An 18,433-nucleotide genomic window follows, 5' to 3' on the forward strand; every position below is an offset into this window, starting at 1 on the left:
ATTACAGGGTTATGTTCTGGAGAAATGTTGACCAGGCTCTTCAAGGATCTCTAATGATCTTAGACTTTGTGTAGACTGTCAGATCTTCTCTGTATTTATAAGTCAGCATTAGGGATGCTCATTACGGTTAATTTTCCTGACCGACAACCGCTGCTCATCATCCGAACATTAACCGTTAAATGATCAAATTAGAAATATAAATTAGTTTTAAATAAAAATAGAATGGACAAGCATCTGTGATGATACATTAAAAATACCAACAAATATTTTGTTTTAATGTGCAAACAGCAGCATACAGAGCAACTGCAAAACCTGGATTCACACATCCTCAAATTATCACGCACCAGCAGCGCTTCTGAGTAAAGAGAAAAACAGAATACAATTATATAAATTAAGTAACGTGCCGACACAAGCCCGCAAGTAAACAAATACTGTATAGCAATTTTTATTTTATTTTATAATGCAGCAAACTTAAAAATATTTGTGGAAAAAAAAAACTTACCAAAAAAAACCAAAACATTTTAAACCGCTTAACTGATAGTATTAATGGGTTAAAATTCCGAAAGTTTCAATTTTCGCTTAGTTTCAAATGAACGCTCAAAATACATTATTTGGGTAACACTTTACAATAATTAACTAACACTTTAATACACTTTAATACATTAACTAACATTAACTAATGGAACCTTATTGTAAAATCTTACAATTATTTGTTATTAAAACATATACGTTCACAAAATAAATGAAGTTTACGAGCATGATAGAACTCGACAACGGACAAAAAGCGGTGAGTGCGTGGATTCCAACCTAAACACATCTGATTGGCCATTGCGTTGTAGAAATCAACAAACATGTCTGTGATTGGCTACTTTGCTCCCCTCTGCAAAAATGCATTGTAAAATCATTTGACGCTTTCCAAAACAGAAGGGCAGATACACTGGATTGTTTGCCAAATCTATATTCTAATATATCGTTATGCTATTATTACGAAGAAAACAGATACTAGACCAGGAGTTATGGGCAGCTTTTCCATCTAAAAGCAATCAGTTAGACTATTTTACACTATGAGTTAGACTATTATACACGCGAAACTAAAGTCCGGCCGTCCCCCTCAGTCCGGAGTGGGGCACAGGGATGTCCGTGGGGGGGGCAAGGCCCCCCCGGCCCACCCTCTGGCGCCGGGTCTGCATTTAGATACGAACCAAGTCTTTATAAATGGATCACTGAATCACTAATTCAAATGATTAATTCAAACATAGATTAATTCAGGAATGAAACACTGCAGTGTTGCTCTGAGACGCACAAATGTTCTGATCCAACTGCTTTCATTGGCCAAACAGAGAAAAACAGACATTGTGTCTAAAATGTAACTCACTCAAGATTAACTTCATGCTTGTTGAGCTGTTGTATAAAATTAATGTCACATTCGTGATCACACTTAGAGCTGATAGGATTCTTCTTGCAGTGAATGCATTTGGACTCTCAAGACTTTTTTATATTGTTACTTGTGTAACAATATACACTACTGTACAAATGTTTGGGGTCAGTAAATTTTTTTCAGCATTTTTTTTTAGAGAGAGAGAGAAATTAATAGTTTTAATCAGCAAGGATGTTAAATTGATTTTAAAAATTATATAAAGACTTATATTGTTAGAAAATATATCTGTTTTGAATAAACACTGTTCTTTTTTACTTTTTATTCATCAAATACTGTAAAAAAAAAAAAAGCAAAAAAAAGAGCATCTGTTCTAGCAGGAATAAGCAGGATCATGTGACATTAAAGACTGGAGCTGGAAAATTCATCTTTGCATCACATAAATAAATTATATTTTAAAGTATATTGGAACATGGAAAACCAATGTTTTAAATTGTAACAATGTTTCACAATATGATTGTTTTTTTTCTGTATTTTTGATCACATAAATGCAACATTGATGAGCATAATAGAATAAAAAAATAAAAAAAACATTAAAAATCTTCAAACTTTTAAAACTCCAAATTTTCGAACAGCAGTATAAAATTTTGGTGTATTTTATCCATTGTTAATTGACTTAATGGTGAAAAGTGGACATTTAGCAATGTCATTGTCTCAAAACGAATGTCCAGAATTGATCTATTCAAATAAATATTGTATTGAGCATTAATAACAGACCTGTGTGGTTTGCAGACACAGGACAGCCTGACACTTTTTCTTATTGTGCTGGGGAAAATCCTTAAATCCTGTTATATCCATAAAAGAGGCTGCATAACCTCTAATCTCTCTATTCCGCTTGGAAAGATGCTCTGTCAGGGGTCGGGGAATATTCTTATACATCATGTATGCTGCTTAAAGGAGACAGTGCTGTTCCCAGCCGCTGCCAGCAATTTATTTTAAACGCTAAAATCCATTTTGACCCTGAGATGAACATTTCACGATTGCTTTTTCAATGGCTGTGTATCACCCAGTACCTCTGCAGACATAATAATCTTCCCTCTGGACAGGGATTGCTTTACTCTTTTGGACCCATTGCAGTTGTACTAACAGATGGATCATTTCTTCTCTAGAAAGACATTTTCCATCTGGTTGGGTCCTTTTGTTTTGGTGACCAAGCAAGGTTGAGACAAACTCAATTGGCACATTTTGTATGCATCCCTTCTCAAAAACACCTGATTCACCTCATCGTTTAGTTAATAGAGGCTCTAAGAACTGAAATGGGTGTCAGACAAGTGAGACATCGAAAACATATGCTGAAATGCATGACATATTAAAAACATCAGCATGCTCATTTACCGTAAACTAAAATATGGTGTGTATTTCTTGCCAAGCCTAAAATCCTTCCATTATTCACCATCCGCCCATTATTAAAAATCACATCTTGCAATAACCTTCTCCAGTAAAACGCTAATTAATATGTTGAGTCCCTAGCTTTTGTATTGGGAAGCAGCGTCGAGTCTAGGCTTCTGTGAATGGTGCTTTTAAGGATAAATATCACTGTTTTTGTTGCCTCTTCAGTCTTCTGTCTCTCAGTGTCACAATACAGCTGTAAGGCTTTGAGCTGAATAAGTTTGCAGTCTGTCGGCTGTGATGAATGAATAATGCATATGTACATAAGGTTAATTAAATGGGAGCCTTTCATTGCTGTAATATAACCTGCATTGAGACGACTGTAGCACACAACCATGATTCGGCGCTCTTAAATCCCAGGTTATATAACCTGCAAGCAAATCAACTAGAAAATGAACCAGGACTGCACAATTAATCAGAAAAAAAAATACAATTAACTAATCATAAAAAATATTCATCATGTGCATCATTCCAGGTTTCTATCTACATCTCCGGTATGAAAAATGCATTTAGTCATTTAGCAGGAGCTTTTACATGAATGAGGACGATCACAGGTAATTTTTCACACTAGCCAAGACCAAGTATGCCAAAAACAAGCATCAAGAGTAAGCTAGAGCACAGAAGCTAGATCAGAAGTAAAAGTGAAGGAAAGAAAAAGATTTTATTTTTTTTACAGAAATGTATAAGTAACTTTGATCTCTCTTTATTAGGTGTCTTTAACTTCCATTTACTTTCATTCATTGCCGGACACTTTTATCCAAAGCTACTTACATTGCATTCAAGGTTTACATCTGAGTAGTTCATGCTTTCCCTGGGAATTGAACCCATGAGCTTGGCGTTGCTAGCATTATGCTCAGCTGTTTGAGCTATAGGAATACATTCACTGCTGTGTTTACAAAAACAGTTTTGTGTTGTACTGCAAAACAGAACATGGATTGATTAAAGGCCAGGGTCAACAGTGTAACTATAGATGTAATTACAGACGTGAATTGCACATGTAATTGCATTGCAGGTAATTTGTAAATATTTATGCACAGGTGTGTGTTTTCTATTTCAGAACAAAAACAAAAAGCACTATCGCTCAGTTTTGTCACTGTCTTGGTTTCCTAATGTATTAAACAATAAGGTAAATCAGAAACCAAGTTCTTAGCTTATTTTGATGGTGTACATGAAAAATATGGCATACAATAGCAACACCCAGAAAATGTCTTAAAGTAAAATGATACCGTACATGATTCAAAGTAGCATTAATGTCCATAACACAAACAATGCATGATAAGCTATGCATTGAAACATAATATTATGGTTAGGTTACACACTGAAGCTTCAAACTGAAAATGGATCTCTAAAACTAAAAAAATGAAGCCAACATGCTTATTGTGGTTTTGTAGGCACTGATGCTTATGATGATGGAACATGCTTACAATGCATTGCAGAATTTATGGATCTCTTACACAGGCACATCTGGGCGTGACTCCATGAACTGTAAATATTGACCCAAGGTACTGCTTCACTTTCTTTTGAAGCCATTGTGTCGGCCTTTGCAACCGTATTTTGAAACTCACAAACTGAAAGAGAAATGGGCACATGCCAGTAGAGCTCTTCTTGAGCTCCCATTGAAAATCTATTCGGAAAGGATAAATAGTAGATAGTGGAAATAATTCAGTTACACAACTTGAAGTGGGACTATTCGTTTCCAAGCACCAGATGGGCTTCAAATGTTGCTTTTAGACAGCTGAATCATGACCTTTTGTGGTAAGCATGGTCTCATCCGCAGAACCAGTGAGCAGACAGCTCTTAATTGGGTTAAAATGGCATCAGCAGGGGTAAATTATATAGCAGATTAAAGAGAAGTGACTGCAAATGGCCAGTAAACGAAAGCGTACACACAGGACTCTTAACCCTAATGTGCTACATTATTCAAGAATTCATTAATAACTCATGACATTCTGTAGAAAACATGTTTTGCGCTAAGCTTGTTACATTGAAAATGCATGGGACTGAACGCTGTAAGAATCACTAAAGCTGCTTTAATTTGCATATTGTCATACCAGAACACATTACATACAGTCAATATTATTTTTTCTTACTGAAAAAAGAAAAGATGGGATGCAATGGCCAAAAATTTGCACACTGACCAATATCGAGTTATTGTGTTTCTCAATAAATTCTGACCATACCTTAATTGTTCCCTTTCAGTCGGTCACTCTCGACGTCACGTCGGATGACCGACGAATTGGGATCTCGCTTAGAGGGACCAATCTACTTTGAGTGTAAACTAAACGAGCCAATGCACATTGGCATGCCATTATTGCATCCAGCTGCTGCTGATCACAGCGCGAGTATAAGTAGGCAGCAGATGCAGCGCATATTCAGCTTTTCACTTCAGAGCCGACTCGAAGTAGATTGGTCCCTCTAAGCGAGATCCCAATTCGTCGGTCATCCGACGTGACGTCTCCATTCCCTCCTTCAGGGAACGAGGGTTACATACGTAACCGAGACGTTCTTGGTTTAGCTCTGTTAGTCCTTGCTGTTGGACGTTCTAACAGCGCGATATTATTTAATTCTATCAGCCACATTTTGTCAGCCGGGAATGTGGGTTCATGCCAAATTTAAAAGATTACCTTCTTGGCTGCAGTTAGTGCAGTGTGAAATATTCTACGCAGGTAAGCGTTCAAATTAAGATCAAAATCACGTTTCAACAAACAAATATTGGGATGTTTATGAATAACCCTATCACGAAATTCTGTAAGAATTAGAAAAACCACACTGACCAATATTTAAACAATAGTGCAGATAAATGCGACTTGAACACTAACTGGTCAAAATGAAATCAAAATTGCTGCTATTTACTTTCACGACACTGATTTTATTGTGCAGGATTCATCAGTGCATGTTAATTTAAGAAAATTAGAACAAACCAAGACATTTAAAAAATAGAAACACAATTATGATGCACTTGTCTATGCATTAGTACGAGTAAGAGATCAGGTTTCTGTCCTTGCTGACAATTTTAATGGCAAAAAAACGAAAAAATTTTCCAATCAGATGCAGACATGTACTGCTTTCAAATGACAGAATCCGTCATAGTTTTTTGGCCGTCTGAATGCTTAAAACTTCTCAGGCCAGCAGTGGCATCTAGACTCTAGGAAGAAGACTACGAGAGCGGTGAAGACGACGCGTGTGGTCTGTGTGAAGGCAGGTTGAGTGCAGGCATCATCTGTTGCGGTCATACACCTCACTTTTCATCAGCTCACGTCTGCTGTATCCATGGCAACGCTTCAGCTAGTCATGCCCTTGGGATGCATTTCTTGACAGTATTACTCTGTCTCCATTGCTGAAAAGGTTGGCCTAATGCTGAAGCATTGTTTTGTATGCATGTGTCCTCTCTTCTAGGTCTTTTGTTTTGTGTATCCTCCGCTGATAGGGATTTATTTGATTGAAATCTAACTGATAATGACAGCAGCTCTTACGGGTCGTCTCACTAATGTCATTACAGTATCGTACACCCAAATTAGAACTGATGTTCTCTAAATTACAGTTATTTACCGGAATACTGTATCAGTCGACTGAAATCTGTCAGTAAGCAAGCGCCTGTACTCTCTAGTAATTGTAATACATTTGGCAACCCATGTTATGTAAATCAGAGGTCTGAACAATGACTAAACTTATACCAAAATATCCAATCAAAAGTCTGCATTAGTATTTGTGCTGTTAAAAATACAGGAAGACAAAAAAGGTGCTAGAAATGGTGAAAAACGAAACAGATTTTTAGGAATTTTATGAGAAACACCAGGGGCAAAATGAATACATACGTTCAGTTAAACATGAAGAAACTCATTATGAACAAGTAACCTTTAAGCAATAACATCTTCCTTTGCCAAGTTTCTAGACCAAATAAGATTTTTATGCAAATTGATAAGCACACAAAGCATGAAATGCTTTAAATATTAGTACTAAAGCAAGCATCATTATTACTATTGTTCATACTTGAGTGTTAGTGGTTAAGTATTAAACTGAACTCGTGAATCATTGCTGGGACTGTGGTGGTGATGCTGGCCTGAGGATGCTGCAGTGTGCTTCTCCATCATCATACTGGCCAGAGGTTTGCACAGGCATTCGCATGTATCATGGCATTCACCTGATGGAAAATAAACCCTCGTGACACATTGCCGTCCCGAGTGCAGCTCCCCTCCAGCGTATGAGTCATCGTGCTGGGTGTTGTTAAGGTTACCGCTGCCTCAAATACAGATTTCCACAGCTGCCTAAAGTGTTTTAAGCATACAGCAGGAAGAAAGTGCTAGAAAGAGTCTGGGGTGAATAAACAAGCTGCTGTAGCCATGACCTTCAGAAACTGCCGGGAGGAACTTGATGACTGAAGATTGTCACTTTGTTGTGATACGTTCACAGCCAGACGTCAGCGGCCTCTGCTCTACAATATTACCATTCATACTAAGACCTCTCCATTTGTCTTTTCTTTCTCACTTTGTCTCTTTCTTTCTTACACTTGGCAAATCCGGTTGCCGTGATTTTGCCAAGTTAGACATGTTCCTGGATCAATATCTTTTGTTGATCCTGGATCAACATATTTGTCCAAAAATATAGACTTAACCCAATCCCTACCCCTAAACCTAACCCTACCCATAATTTATTCCTAAAATCAGAGGGAAATGATAGCTGATTAACAAGGGTGTAGAAGCACCTAACCCTGATCATAAGCCTAAAACAGATATTTCCTGAAAAGTTATCCCTCAATTCTGATTGGTTGATATGAATGTTGTTCCAGGATCAACAAGGATGTTGTCAAAAGTAGCATGATTAGTGACACATGCTGAGATTGGCTGCTTCCAGGACCTTGAGATCTCCTAACGGAGTTATTGAAAGTACGGCGATGGCCTGCAAAGTCTACACTCGAGCTATACTATGGGCCAGTCCAGCTTCAGCTTCTCAACATTATGAGAAACAACATTCAGCCGTTCAGTATGAGGCTGTGTCTCCTGTCCGCTCCTCAGAGTCTGATGCTCTCTGGACTCTGCCATAAACTCTCCCGTGTGAATTCCCCCAGAGAAATGAAGTGCATGCGGTCCAGTGACAGAGAGAGGGAGAGAAAGGGAAAAGTCTGTCTGCTCCCTTTTCTTAGCCTCCAGCTCAACATTGGATCCCCAGGACCCTACTTCATGTGTCGCTTTGGCTACTGCAGAACCATAGCAATTTACCTCCTTCCACTGAAAAGAAGCAAGCCGAGAGCTTTCATCCTGAAATTATCAGAGTGCATGCAGTTGGAGGTGCCATCATGCTGCACACTCAAACACTTAACACACCTCTCATGCGAGTCCTCACTCATAAAAATGAGAAGATGGCAGCAAACACTTCCTGAACGACATCGTGTTCCCCCCTGAGGAAATACAATATCTACTTCATGATGGTCACTGAAACATGATAGCAGGCTTGATAAACCGCTTCTTGAAGAAATCTGAAAATTGAAAACGTCCTTTTGAGGCGCTGGTGTCTCAGAGGACAGCATTAGACCCTTAATCAAGTGGATTGCCATGCTTTTAGTCAAGATTCAGAAAATGTTCATTCCTGGAGGTTGTTCCCATAGCATCAGCTACAGATGCAGTATGGAGTCCATTTATGACAGGGAGCATACTCTTACTTAAGCTCAAAATATTCTTCCCAGTCTAACAAGCACTCATTCTGACATCAGAAACCTAGTGATGAAGACTGGACCAGAATTTGTCAAAATTGTAGGGTAATGTCAAGAAATCTTGGAGTACAACTTATTCAATTTTTAAATATTAAATCACTTTTATTGGACTCCCAGCAGCTGAATGTTGGCAATGTGAGAAAGAAAATCTGAATTTTGGTCTATGGTTCATGATTATATTTAAGAAGTATCAGTATGCTGCTTTTCATTTTGCCCAAGTATTTATGTCCTAGGGGAACCATATTTTTCATTTAGCGAATGGATCCAAATATGCAGGAAGATAAATTATTATTATGATAGACTGGCGGTCAGTGGGGGTGCCATCGAGAAAGGATAATAGAATTAGGGAAAGTGGCAGAATATGAAAAAAAAAATGTCTTACAGCTAACTAACTAACATGGACTTTTATAGGAAAAGGTGAGACTAATATTTTACGTGTATTGAGGATAACCTGGTGGTGAGATGCAATATAAGAATGAATTTTTTTTTAAAAATACGAACGGACTGTATTTTATCTCATTTTTTTATTCGATTTGTTCTAGCAATCTAAGCCTAATTGTGACTGACGTATGAAGTATTGGTCATCTAGTGGTAGGGGTTTGACCTCCATTTTACAAAACAGTACACTCCAATTTAAAATTAAGTGTACTATTTTGCCTATTGAAGGAAAATAAAAAATTAAAATCATAAAAAAAAGTGTTAAAAATGAAGCAATTTAAATATGCATGATTTGACCTCTTATAAATTCTCCTCTTCTCTCATCTTTGTCCACCCAGGTGAATGTGTAGGAAACAGAGCCAGCCTTCTGAAGCGGTTCACGAGGTCCGGTTCTGTCCTTTCAGGGGATGGCCCGGGTCCAGGATGGGCACACAGAGGAATATGACAGGTGCAGTCATTAATAATCCTCATACGTCAAAATGAGAACAGTGGGAAACATAAAAGAGGCATTACCTTATCTTTCCACACGTACAAAGTAAATCACCTCAGATACACAACACTGAATCAAAAAATGGCACAATGCATTGATGTTTTTTATTAATGGCCAGCTGTTATATGAGACACAGAGAAAACTGTCTGCGTGAATGTAATTGCTAGTCCATATTAGATGTTGGAAACTAGTGTTGGACGATATGGTCCATAGTCATATCGTCTAATCGTCAAGATCGCCGATACACAATATTATCATGCTAATTTATTTAATTATTTACTTAGTTTCATAGCCGTGAACTCGAGGGTAAGGCTAAAAGCAGCCTAATTATTAACTAGACATTAAATATTTTTGGTCAAGTATGGATCTCATAAAATATATTGAATTTGTATTTAACATGATAACAACTGAATAAAAACTAAGTAATTTACTAATTATAATGCTTACATTTCCTCAGTTATTCAAACAGCGGCTATAGAAAACGAGCAAAGAACATTTACATTACCAAAGAACATCATCACTGACTCAGTCTTCAGTCTAGCGCGAGTTTATGCACTTCTGTTATAATCAGCGAAGCTGTCTACACTGTATGATGAATAAATCTCTTACATCGCATGCACGTCTGCACGTTTTTGTTTATGGTGAGAGAATTCACAAGAGAGCGGAATTCAGTCAGCGAGCACGTACACTGAAGAACAAAACTCATCTGAACGCCTCTGCATTCATAAACTCAACAGACTTGTGTGTGATTGGTTAACGCACAACACTATAAAAACGTGTAAAAAGAAATATGATGATAACAAATAAGCCCTAATATTAGATAATAATACTAGCCTGATAATAATAATAATAATAATTGTCTTAATATCATCAAAGGCATCAGCCACAGGTATCGATACACAATACTACCGTCTATCGGCACAACCCTATTGGAAACCTAATACTGCGATTGTTATGCAAATCATGGACAATAAAAATCATGTTTACTTGGAATATGTATTTATGAATTGTGTCACCCTAGAAATGTGGTTTAATTTTACGGACACTCAAGAACTGTGTTGTCTTATTTGGTAGCTCTGTGATGTTAGAGGACAGTCAGGATGGTATGGACAGTGGTAGCCTGACTCCTGGCTCAGCTCGACAGGTCTGCATCCAACGCCATCCAAGCCACGGCTTCGGGTTCATTGCCGGCAGCGAACGGCCTGTCGTTGTACGCTCTGTCTCTGCGGGTAAGACGTGTCTCTCTGTCTGGAGCTATGGGACAGGGATCTGTTGTCCCCTGGCTCTGGTGTGCCAGGCTTTTGAGTTCTTCAGATTTGAGATGAGTCTAATCAAATGGGAATTCAGATACTCGAGGTGTACGATTAAGTTGCTATCCGATGCCTTGATAAGATAAGTGTGAAAATCCACTGTAGGATAGGTTATTATAACTGCCTTAGGAAACAAGTGTGACTTAGTGATCTATATCAGCATATATAAGAAAACAACAATGTCAGGGGCTTTAACTAATCAAATCTATAAAGAGCAAGATGAGTTTACAGACTCCTCCTTTACAGACGGACCCTCAAACGGCAAGCTTTACTCCGGAGATCAGATCCTAGCCATCAACCAGGAACTCGTGAGCGACGCGCCCCGGGAGAAAGTCATAGACCTTGTAAGGTAACACCCTTTACTGTCACCAGAGGGAAGGGCCTTGTCTGGACGCATGACTGTGCTTTATGTATTTCTATTCCATGTGTCTCCATCAGATAAGAGAATTCATTTCAGATAAGATACTCTTTTCACATTCTACAGCTCACTTGCCAAAATGTCTTTTTCTTCTGCAGGCAGTGCAAGGACTCGATTGTTCTCACTGTGCTGCAACCACAACAGGTAGTTAAGGACATTATGTCTTCTCCGATCCGAATGGCATTAAATCAGTCCCTTTCAGTGATGCAGTCAAACTACTATGCCAATTTCAATAGAGTCTGTACATTTTTACTGGAATTTGACATTCAGGTTCAGCTTTGTGTACAAAAACACTTTTGCTTTGTGCCAATGTTACATAATTACTATACATACCATGATTACATAATTAGTATATTGAGACTAAAGCTCAGTAGTGAAAATGTCATGGGAATGATTCGTGTCAATGTTCCCCAGAGCTCAATGGAGCATTAACCCTTCATTACATTGCAAGCAGGTCAAGCTGTAACAGTGCTCAAAAGTTTAAACAATTTCAACTTTGACCTCGGTTGCTACTGAGCTTGCGGAGTACAATCAATCGCCCAGCTGTTGTCAGAAGAAAGATTGATCCTCTTTATATACAACTCCAGCAGTACTTCCATTCTAAGTCATATCATGATATTCAGAGAACAGTGCTAGGTAGATTACTTACAAATTGTAGTCCGTTACTGATTACAGTAAAATTATGATGAAATTTGTAGTTAGTAACATACTCTATGTTACTCATTTTAGGTAATGTATTCTTATTACTTTTTAAGTTACTTTTAGATTACTTTTTTATCTAACTTGTTATAAACTTACCATTACATGTACCATATTGATATAAAAAATGCAAATTAATCAATGATAAAATTGCCCTTTTGGGTGCTATTCTAATACTTGTCACACAAAATGTTTTTGTTGCCTTGAAGGCGGGATGTAAGTCATGTGAAAAGAGCTTCGGCAGTCTAACTGAACTAGCATAATGTATTCACCGATTTCAAATCTACACTTCTAAAAATAATTCTTTTAATCCATATATTTGTCTTGTTTTCCAATAAAAATTTATAAATGTCCATAAAAAAGATACTTTTACTTGAGAAGCAAAACTGCATTAGATATTAAGCATTGTTTGCAGAGAATATTTAAGACCAGATTAATGGTTTTAAAGGTTTTTTCATCACTCTAAATCAGGGGTGCCCAACCCTGCTCCTGGCGATCGACTGTCCTGCAAAGTTCAGCTCCAACCCTAATCAAACACACCTGAAGCAACTAATTAAGGTCTTCAGGATCACTTAAAAATGAAAGGCAGGTGTGTTTGATTAGAGTTGGAGCTAATCTTTGCAGGACAGTCGATCGCCAGGAGCAGGGTTGGGCACCCCTGCTCTAAATGAATCTAGTCTTAACCTCTGTTTTCCTGTCTATTTCTCTTTCTTTCTTTCTTTCTTCCTACCCTCCCTTTGTCTTTCTTTTTGTTTCCTTAGTCACCTAAGTCTGCCTTCATAAGTGCAGCCAAGAAAGCTCGTCTGCGAACCAATCCCCCCAAAGTGCGCTTTTCTGAGCAAGTGTCCATCAGCGACCCAGACTCAGTATGTGCTGCTGCCTCTTGCTCACATCACACCCCAGTCATATGTGTGCTAACACAGCTGTCTTTATGTGCTGTAATGAGACCCGCACAACACTGGCTGACACCAACTCTCCTGATAGACTCCATAGCTCCTGCTATGACTTCTATGGATTGTAAGATTTGAGTTTGTCGATTGGACGCAAGGTATTTTGTGACATGACCATTCACAGTCTGTTCGTGCTAATATTTGTTAATATTTAAAAAATCAGTCGTTAGTGTCTCCTTTTCAGAGTGTTACATGGCTGTCATTTCAGTTTCAATATTGAAGTGCGATTCACTCCACATCGCCTGCTCATCTCATTTCATTAAACTGCAGGTTTATTACCCCGAGGGGCGACGCATAAATCCCTCTCCGATGGTGCTTTCTAGATGTGGTCCACCATTTCAAGAAGCTAAAAGGATTCATAATATGTGCACTTTCTGCTGTGGTTTCATCTTCCTCCACCATCCATGAACTCAGACTTTATTAAAGTGCATACATGAAAACACAGGGCTTGGAATTGACTACGATTGGTTTGGTTGGAATGAAAGGGATCTAGAGTTTATCTGTTTCATATGCGTAGGGTAGATTTGCATAGAAGTCAGTCAGGCAGATATTCACGGATGTTCTTTTTCTGAATAGAATATGAGTCATAGTTTGTTTGTTTGTTTGGTTGCTGAGATTTACTTGGATTTACTATAGAATGATTTGAACAAGTGCAGTGACTTTCTGAAGCAATTCGTGACTATTGAAAAAGGAAATTCTTACAGCAAGAGATTTGAATAATTCCCTCTGGTTCTGATCAAGGTGTTTAACTTACAGAGTTACGTGGAGGAACTTAGCGCCAGCTTCTTTTGAACCGTTTCAGCCTACTTAGTGGTAATTGAATAAGGTAGCATTGCATCTAGAGCCTCCCCATGACCTTAAATGTTGTTACTAGACATTCATTCATTCGTAGCTTTTCATTAGCTCTACAGCTGCCATCTCCTCTTGGTGAACATGGGTCGATGGCACCCATGTTAATGTCAATGTCCATGGATTATGTCCCATACAGTTTGATATCTGCCTTGTGATCAACACTACACCCTTGGGTGCTGGTCGCACCAATTTAATAAAGCGGACCGATGGGAGGGGCGTGCAGCTCTCCTGGAAGAAGAAACTTGCTGATCAGGCCTAGAGGGCCAAAATCGGTAAAGATCAAACCACCCTCACCTGAGCCTCCTCCTCTAATCATGTCAATCCATCTTGTGTGATCAGCAGAGGTCAGCGGGGCTTTCTTCATTAAAACTCGCCTGTCAGCACAGAGTACACAAGCTGCTACCTTTTTATTAAATGGGTTAGGCTTAAAGACAAATGCCAACATGGGACTTATTATTCATATCACATCATCTCACGCCGTAGCTTACGTGCAATTGATTGGGATTGTGCTCAATGTATGAAATAGAGATAGCCAACCTGCTCACTTCACCGCCTGTCATAACATGATCCCAACCGAAACGCCAAATTGATGCTTGCTTATTTGTTTCCATTCTGTATTTGTGTATAAAGTGTAATAGCACTTTGCACATGTCTCCAGAAGCAAGCCTAAAGGGACTTTGGGTAAAACTCTTGCCAAATGTACAATACTTTCATGGGTGTATCAGACCTCATTAAGTGTCAACATTTGATTACATGAAATCATTTTATTGATGACACTCAGTGAAAGATCAGTGGACAGGTGATAATGTGGAACCTGGTATAAATCAATATGATTCTGACTAAAAGTAATGACCTCTCATTTTTTATACAAAAGTGCCTTCAAGGTCTCTCACCCATTTCAAGGTGCACTAAGTCATTTTTACCCACTTTTTCGAAGTTGTAAGCAAACAAATATTTGACAAATATTAAAGAAAATGATAGTTACATCAGTGAAATAGAAACTGGCAAATATCATTCACCTTATGTCAGTACCTTTCCACTACAAAATAACATAATCATGGATGACAATTGTCCATCTAAATAGGATATTTCTTAAATCCAATATCAAAACTTTGCTTTAACCCTTTACTTCATCTTTCGTAGCAGGTGTCAGGATAGCATCCAAAGTCATTGTCATTTGTTGTTCAGAAATATTTATATTTAAATTTATTCATCTGTCTGAAAGGTCTGAATAGTTGTTCCACCACAGAAAGGACAAGTGTGACATGGACCTTTTTGGTTGAAAACCAGATCCACTGCTGTGTTCTGTATCATCGGCTAACAGAGCGTTGCAGTAGTCCAGTCTTGAGAAGATAAGAGCCTGCGCAAGAACTATTCATGTAGGGTCTGATTTTCCTAATGCTCTAAAGAGGAAGGGTCCAAGCACTGAACCTTGAGGCACTCCGCTACTTGATGTGATTTAGAAACCCTCTCCAGGATACTTTGAAAGATCTGCCATTAGGTTAGGCTCAAAGTAGTACAATGTACTTCTAGTAATGCCCAGTTCAGGGAGAATGAGTGACAGATAAATCTGGTGACTCACTGTTTCAAAGACAGCAGACTGTGGCAGTTTAATGAGGATCGATGGTTTGGGATTGGTTTTGGCCAGCCACAGGGTTTCAGCGATGGCACCATAGGCTTTGAACCAGGAAAATGAACAAGCCAGTTCAACATGAAAAAAAAAATACTTAGTGCACCTTTAACTTTTCTTATTGGAAATAAAGTAGATGCCTTGAAGAATTCCTCCCTTAGCTACAAATATATTCTGCAATTGAATTCAGTTTGTGTTCAGTTGATCAGCATTTACAGGACACGGTTTCACGTTGGATATAGAATGAATGTGATATGACTTCTGCTTAATTCTATACTCTGTATGTTTAAAGTAGAGTTTTGGTAGTATTTCCAATTCATTTAAACTATTGTTCATAAGTTAGACAAAGATCTTCCCTTTAACCATTGTTTTAGACTTAATGTTTTTCCTTTCAGGTTTTCCATACAGTTAAAGTCTTGTCATGTGTTTCTACATTCTTTCTTTGTCTCTTAGATATTAGATTTTCTTATTTGAGACTCTGTATTGACCTATTGAGTCTTTTCTTTTCGTAATATCTCATCCAAGGTTCACTGACTGCTTTCTCCCCTCTTTCTTGCCTCTGTCTTTTTCAGACCATGCTTAAAGACGATTCTCTGCTTCTGATACCAAATGTGTTGAAGGTGTTTCTGGAAAATGGACAGATCAAATCCTTTACATTTGACAGCCGCACCACTGTTAGGGTGAGTGTGATGGGAAAATTCTTCCCAGTAACACTTTTTTTAAAGGACCAATTCTCACTATTAACTAGCATGCATATTACAGTTTTTCTCAATTGATTTGACACATTTCTCCAAACTCAGGTCACTGTTCTCCAAACAGTTAACACAGTGATCTGAATACTTTGTAATTTTCCTAAACAGATTGAACGTTTTCATTAATTTCATACAAATTAAAAATCATGCAAATGATTTTCTCAAAACAATGTGCACAAAATTCTGAAATGTTTTCACAATAGTTAATACAACCAACCAATATTTTCTTATTTGAGACTCTGTATTGACCTATTGAGTCTTTTCTTTTCGTAATATCTCATCCAAGGTTCACTGACTGCTTTCTCCCCTCTTTCTTGCCTCTGTCTTTTTCAGACCATGCTTAAAGACGATTCTCTGCTTCTGATACCAAATGTGTTGAAGGTGTTTCTGGAAAATGGACAGATCAAATCCTTTACATTTGACAGCCGCACCACTGTTAGGGTGAGTGTGATGGGAAAATTCTTCCCAGTAACACTTTTTTTAAAGGACCAATTCTCACTATTAACTAGCATGCATATTACAGTTTTTCTCAATTGATTTGACACATTTCTCCAAACTCAGGTCACTGTTCTCCAAACAGTTAACACAGTGATCTGAATACTTTGTAATTTTCCTAAACAGATTGAACGTTTTCATTAATTTCATACAAATTAAAAATCATGCAAATGATTTTCTCAAAACAATGTGCACAAAATTCTGAAATGTTTTCACAATAGTTAATACAACCAACCAATACTTTAAAATATCTGAAAAAAAAAAAATTTGTGAAAATTAAAATAAATAAAAATAAAGGGGGAGGGGTAAAGAAAGAGGTGTAAGTCTATAAGTTGGAGGAGTGGGTAGAGAAAGGGGTGTAATGAGAGAGAAGATGAAGAGTGTAACAGGTAGAAAGAGATGAGCAGAGAGGAAGATGTGAAAAAAGAGGAGAGGAGAAGGAAAGGGAGAAGAGATGATTAGAGAAGAGGGCATTGGTGTAGTGGAAAGAGCAAGAGCAGAAACTGTAAGAAGACATGGACAGAGAGGAAGTGGACAACAGGGTGGAAGGAGAGGTAGAAGGTGCAGATTAACCCTAATGGACCATGTAAAAATCATGGCCTCTCCTGGAGAGAAGCTGGGGAGGGTTGGCCTGTTATTGTTTGTGATGGATTCAAACTTCTTACATTTTTTCTCCTATGATGCAAGCGCAGCAAATATGTGACCCTGGAGCACAAAAGCAGTCTTAAGTCGCTGGGGTATATTTTAGTCTAGATAAAATGCAATGAAATTCTCTTTAAGATGTAAATGAAAGGCAAGATCTGTAATTCAGGATAATTCATGTATACAGCAAACACACACGTGTATATATACAGTGGTGGCCAAAATGATTAAAACACTAGTATTTTCACCAGCTAAAAAAGTCATATATATATATAAGACTGATCTGTAGTTATCAGAAAAGTTTGTTGCAGTTCTTGCTGCTAAAAGTGGTACTAACAGATGTTAAGTTTACAGGGGCAATTAGTTTTTTTTTTCTCATGGGTGATAGCAGGTGTTGGAACAATTTTTATTTCATTAAATATACACAATATATGTAAAACAAAACTCCCTGTTGAAGAATTGCAATAAACATGTATCTTCATTAGCATATTTGTGCATCTACAGCTGAATGTGTTTTATAATCCATTTATGCTTTTAATAAATGCATTACTAGAAAAAAATTGCAGTGCTTCATTTTGCAGTAAAGTAGAACTGTTTGGTTAAGATAATTTTGTGTTTGGATGGCTGTGCTAATTGTTTTGAGTACATTGCATTGGAGAAAAGTGTCAAATCGATTGAGAAAAACTGTAATAGCATATTGGCTTTTTATTAGCACATATTCTTATTCATAGCCTTATTCTGCATACCCATATTTTAGATCCCTTAAACCTACCCTTACCTAAACTTAACAACTACCTTACTAACAAGCAGCCAATTAGAAGTATATTGAGGCAAAGTTTTGTTTGATCATTAGATAATAGTGAGAATTGGGCCATAAAATAAAGTGTACTTGTTACACAACAGGAGGAATTCACTCATTTTTGTTTGTTTGTTTTGTTTTTTTGTTTATGCATATAAATGAACATGCCATAGTATAGAAACATTGCTATTTACATCTGTAGTCTCTATACAGGTATCACAAGACAATGACAATGTATTTATATTAATACAAATATGAATTCATATTTGTCATTAATATAAAGTTTAAATAAGATTGTACCTAGAATAGAACCTTCTGGGACCCCTGTAAAGCAGTCAAGGTGAGGAGATTTGGTGCTGTTGGTGCACATGCATCACTTTCTATTGAAAAGATGTGATGTCATCTAAAGAATTCTAAGACTATTAAA

At 37.6% G+C, this 18,433-nt stretch overlaps 1 protein-coding gene across 1 annotated transcript in view; it reads left to right on the forward strand.

Moving 5' to 3' along the window:
* LOC107746311 (FERM and PDZ domain-containing protein 3-like) overlaps positions 1-18,433 on the forward strand; it is a 189,520-nt gene that overhangs the window by 160,565 nt on the left and 10,522 nt on the right. The window contains exons 4-9 of the mRNA XM_016560451.1: positions 9,308-9,417; positions 10,534-10,688; positions 11,016-11,118; positions 11,286-11,331; positions 12,648-12,752; positions 15,891-15,998. Of these exons, the coding sequence (XP_016415937.1) occupies positions 9,377-9,417; positions 10,534-10,688; positions 11,016-11,118; positions 11,286-11,331; positions 12,648-12,752; positions 15,891-15,998 (558 nt within the window). The 5' untranslated portion in view covers positions 9,308-9,376. The remainder of the gene's footprint in view (positions 1-9,307; positions 9,418-10,533; positions 10,689-11,015; positions 11,119-11,285; positions 11,332-12,647; positions 12,753-15,890; positions 15,999-18,433) is intronic.

The sequence above is a fragment of the Sinocyclocheilus rhinocerous genome, unplaced genomic scaffold (assembly GCF_001515625.1).
Source record: "Sinocyclocheilus rhinocerous isolate Xijiao unplaced genomic scaffold, SAMN03320098_v1.1 scaffold1881, whole genome shotgun sequence".
Classification (NCBI taxonomy): domain Eukaryota; kingdom Metazoa; phylum Chordata; class Actinopteri; order Cypriniformes; family Cyprinidae; genus Sinocyclocheilus; species Sinocyclocheilus rhinocerous.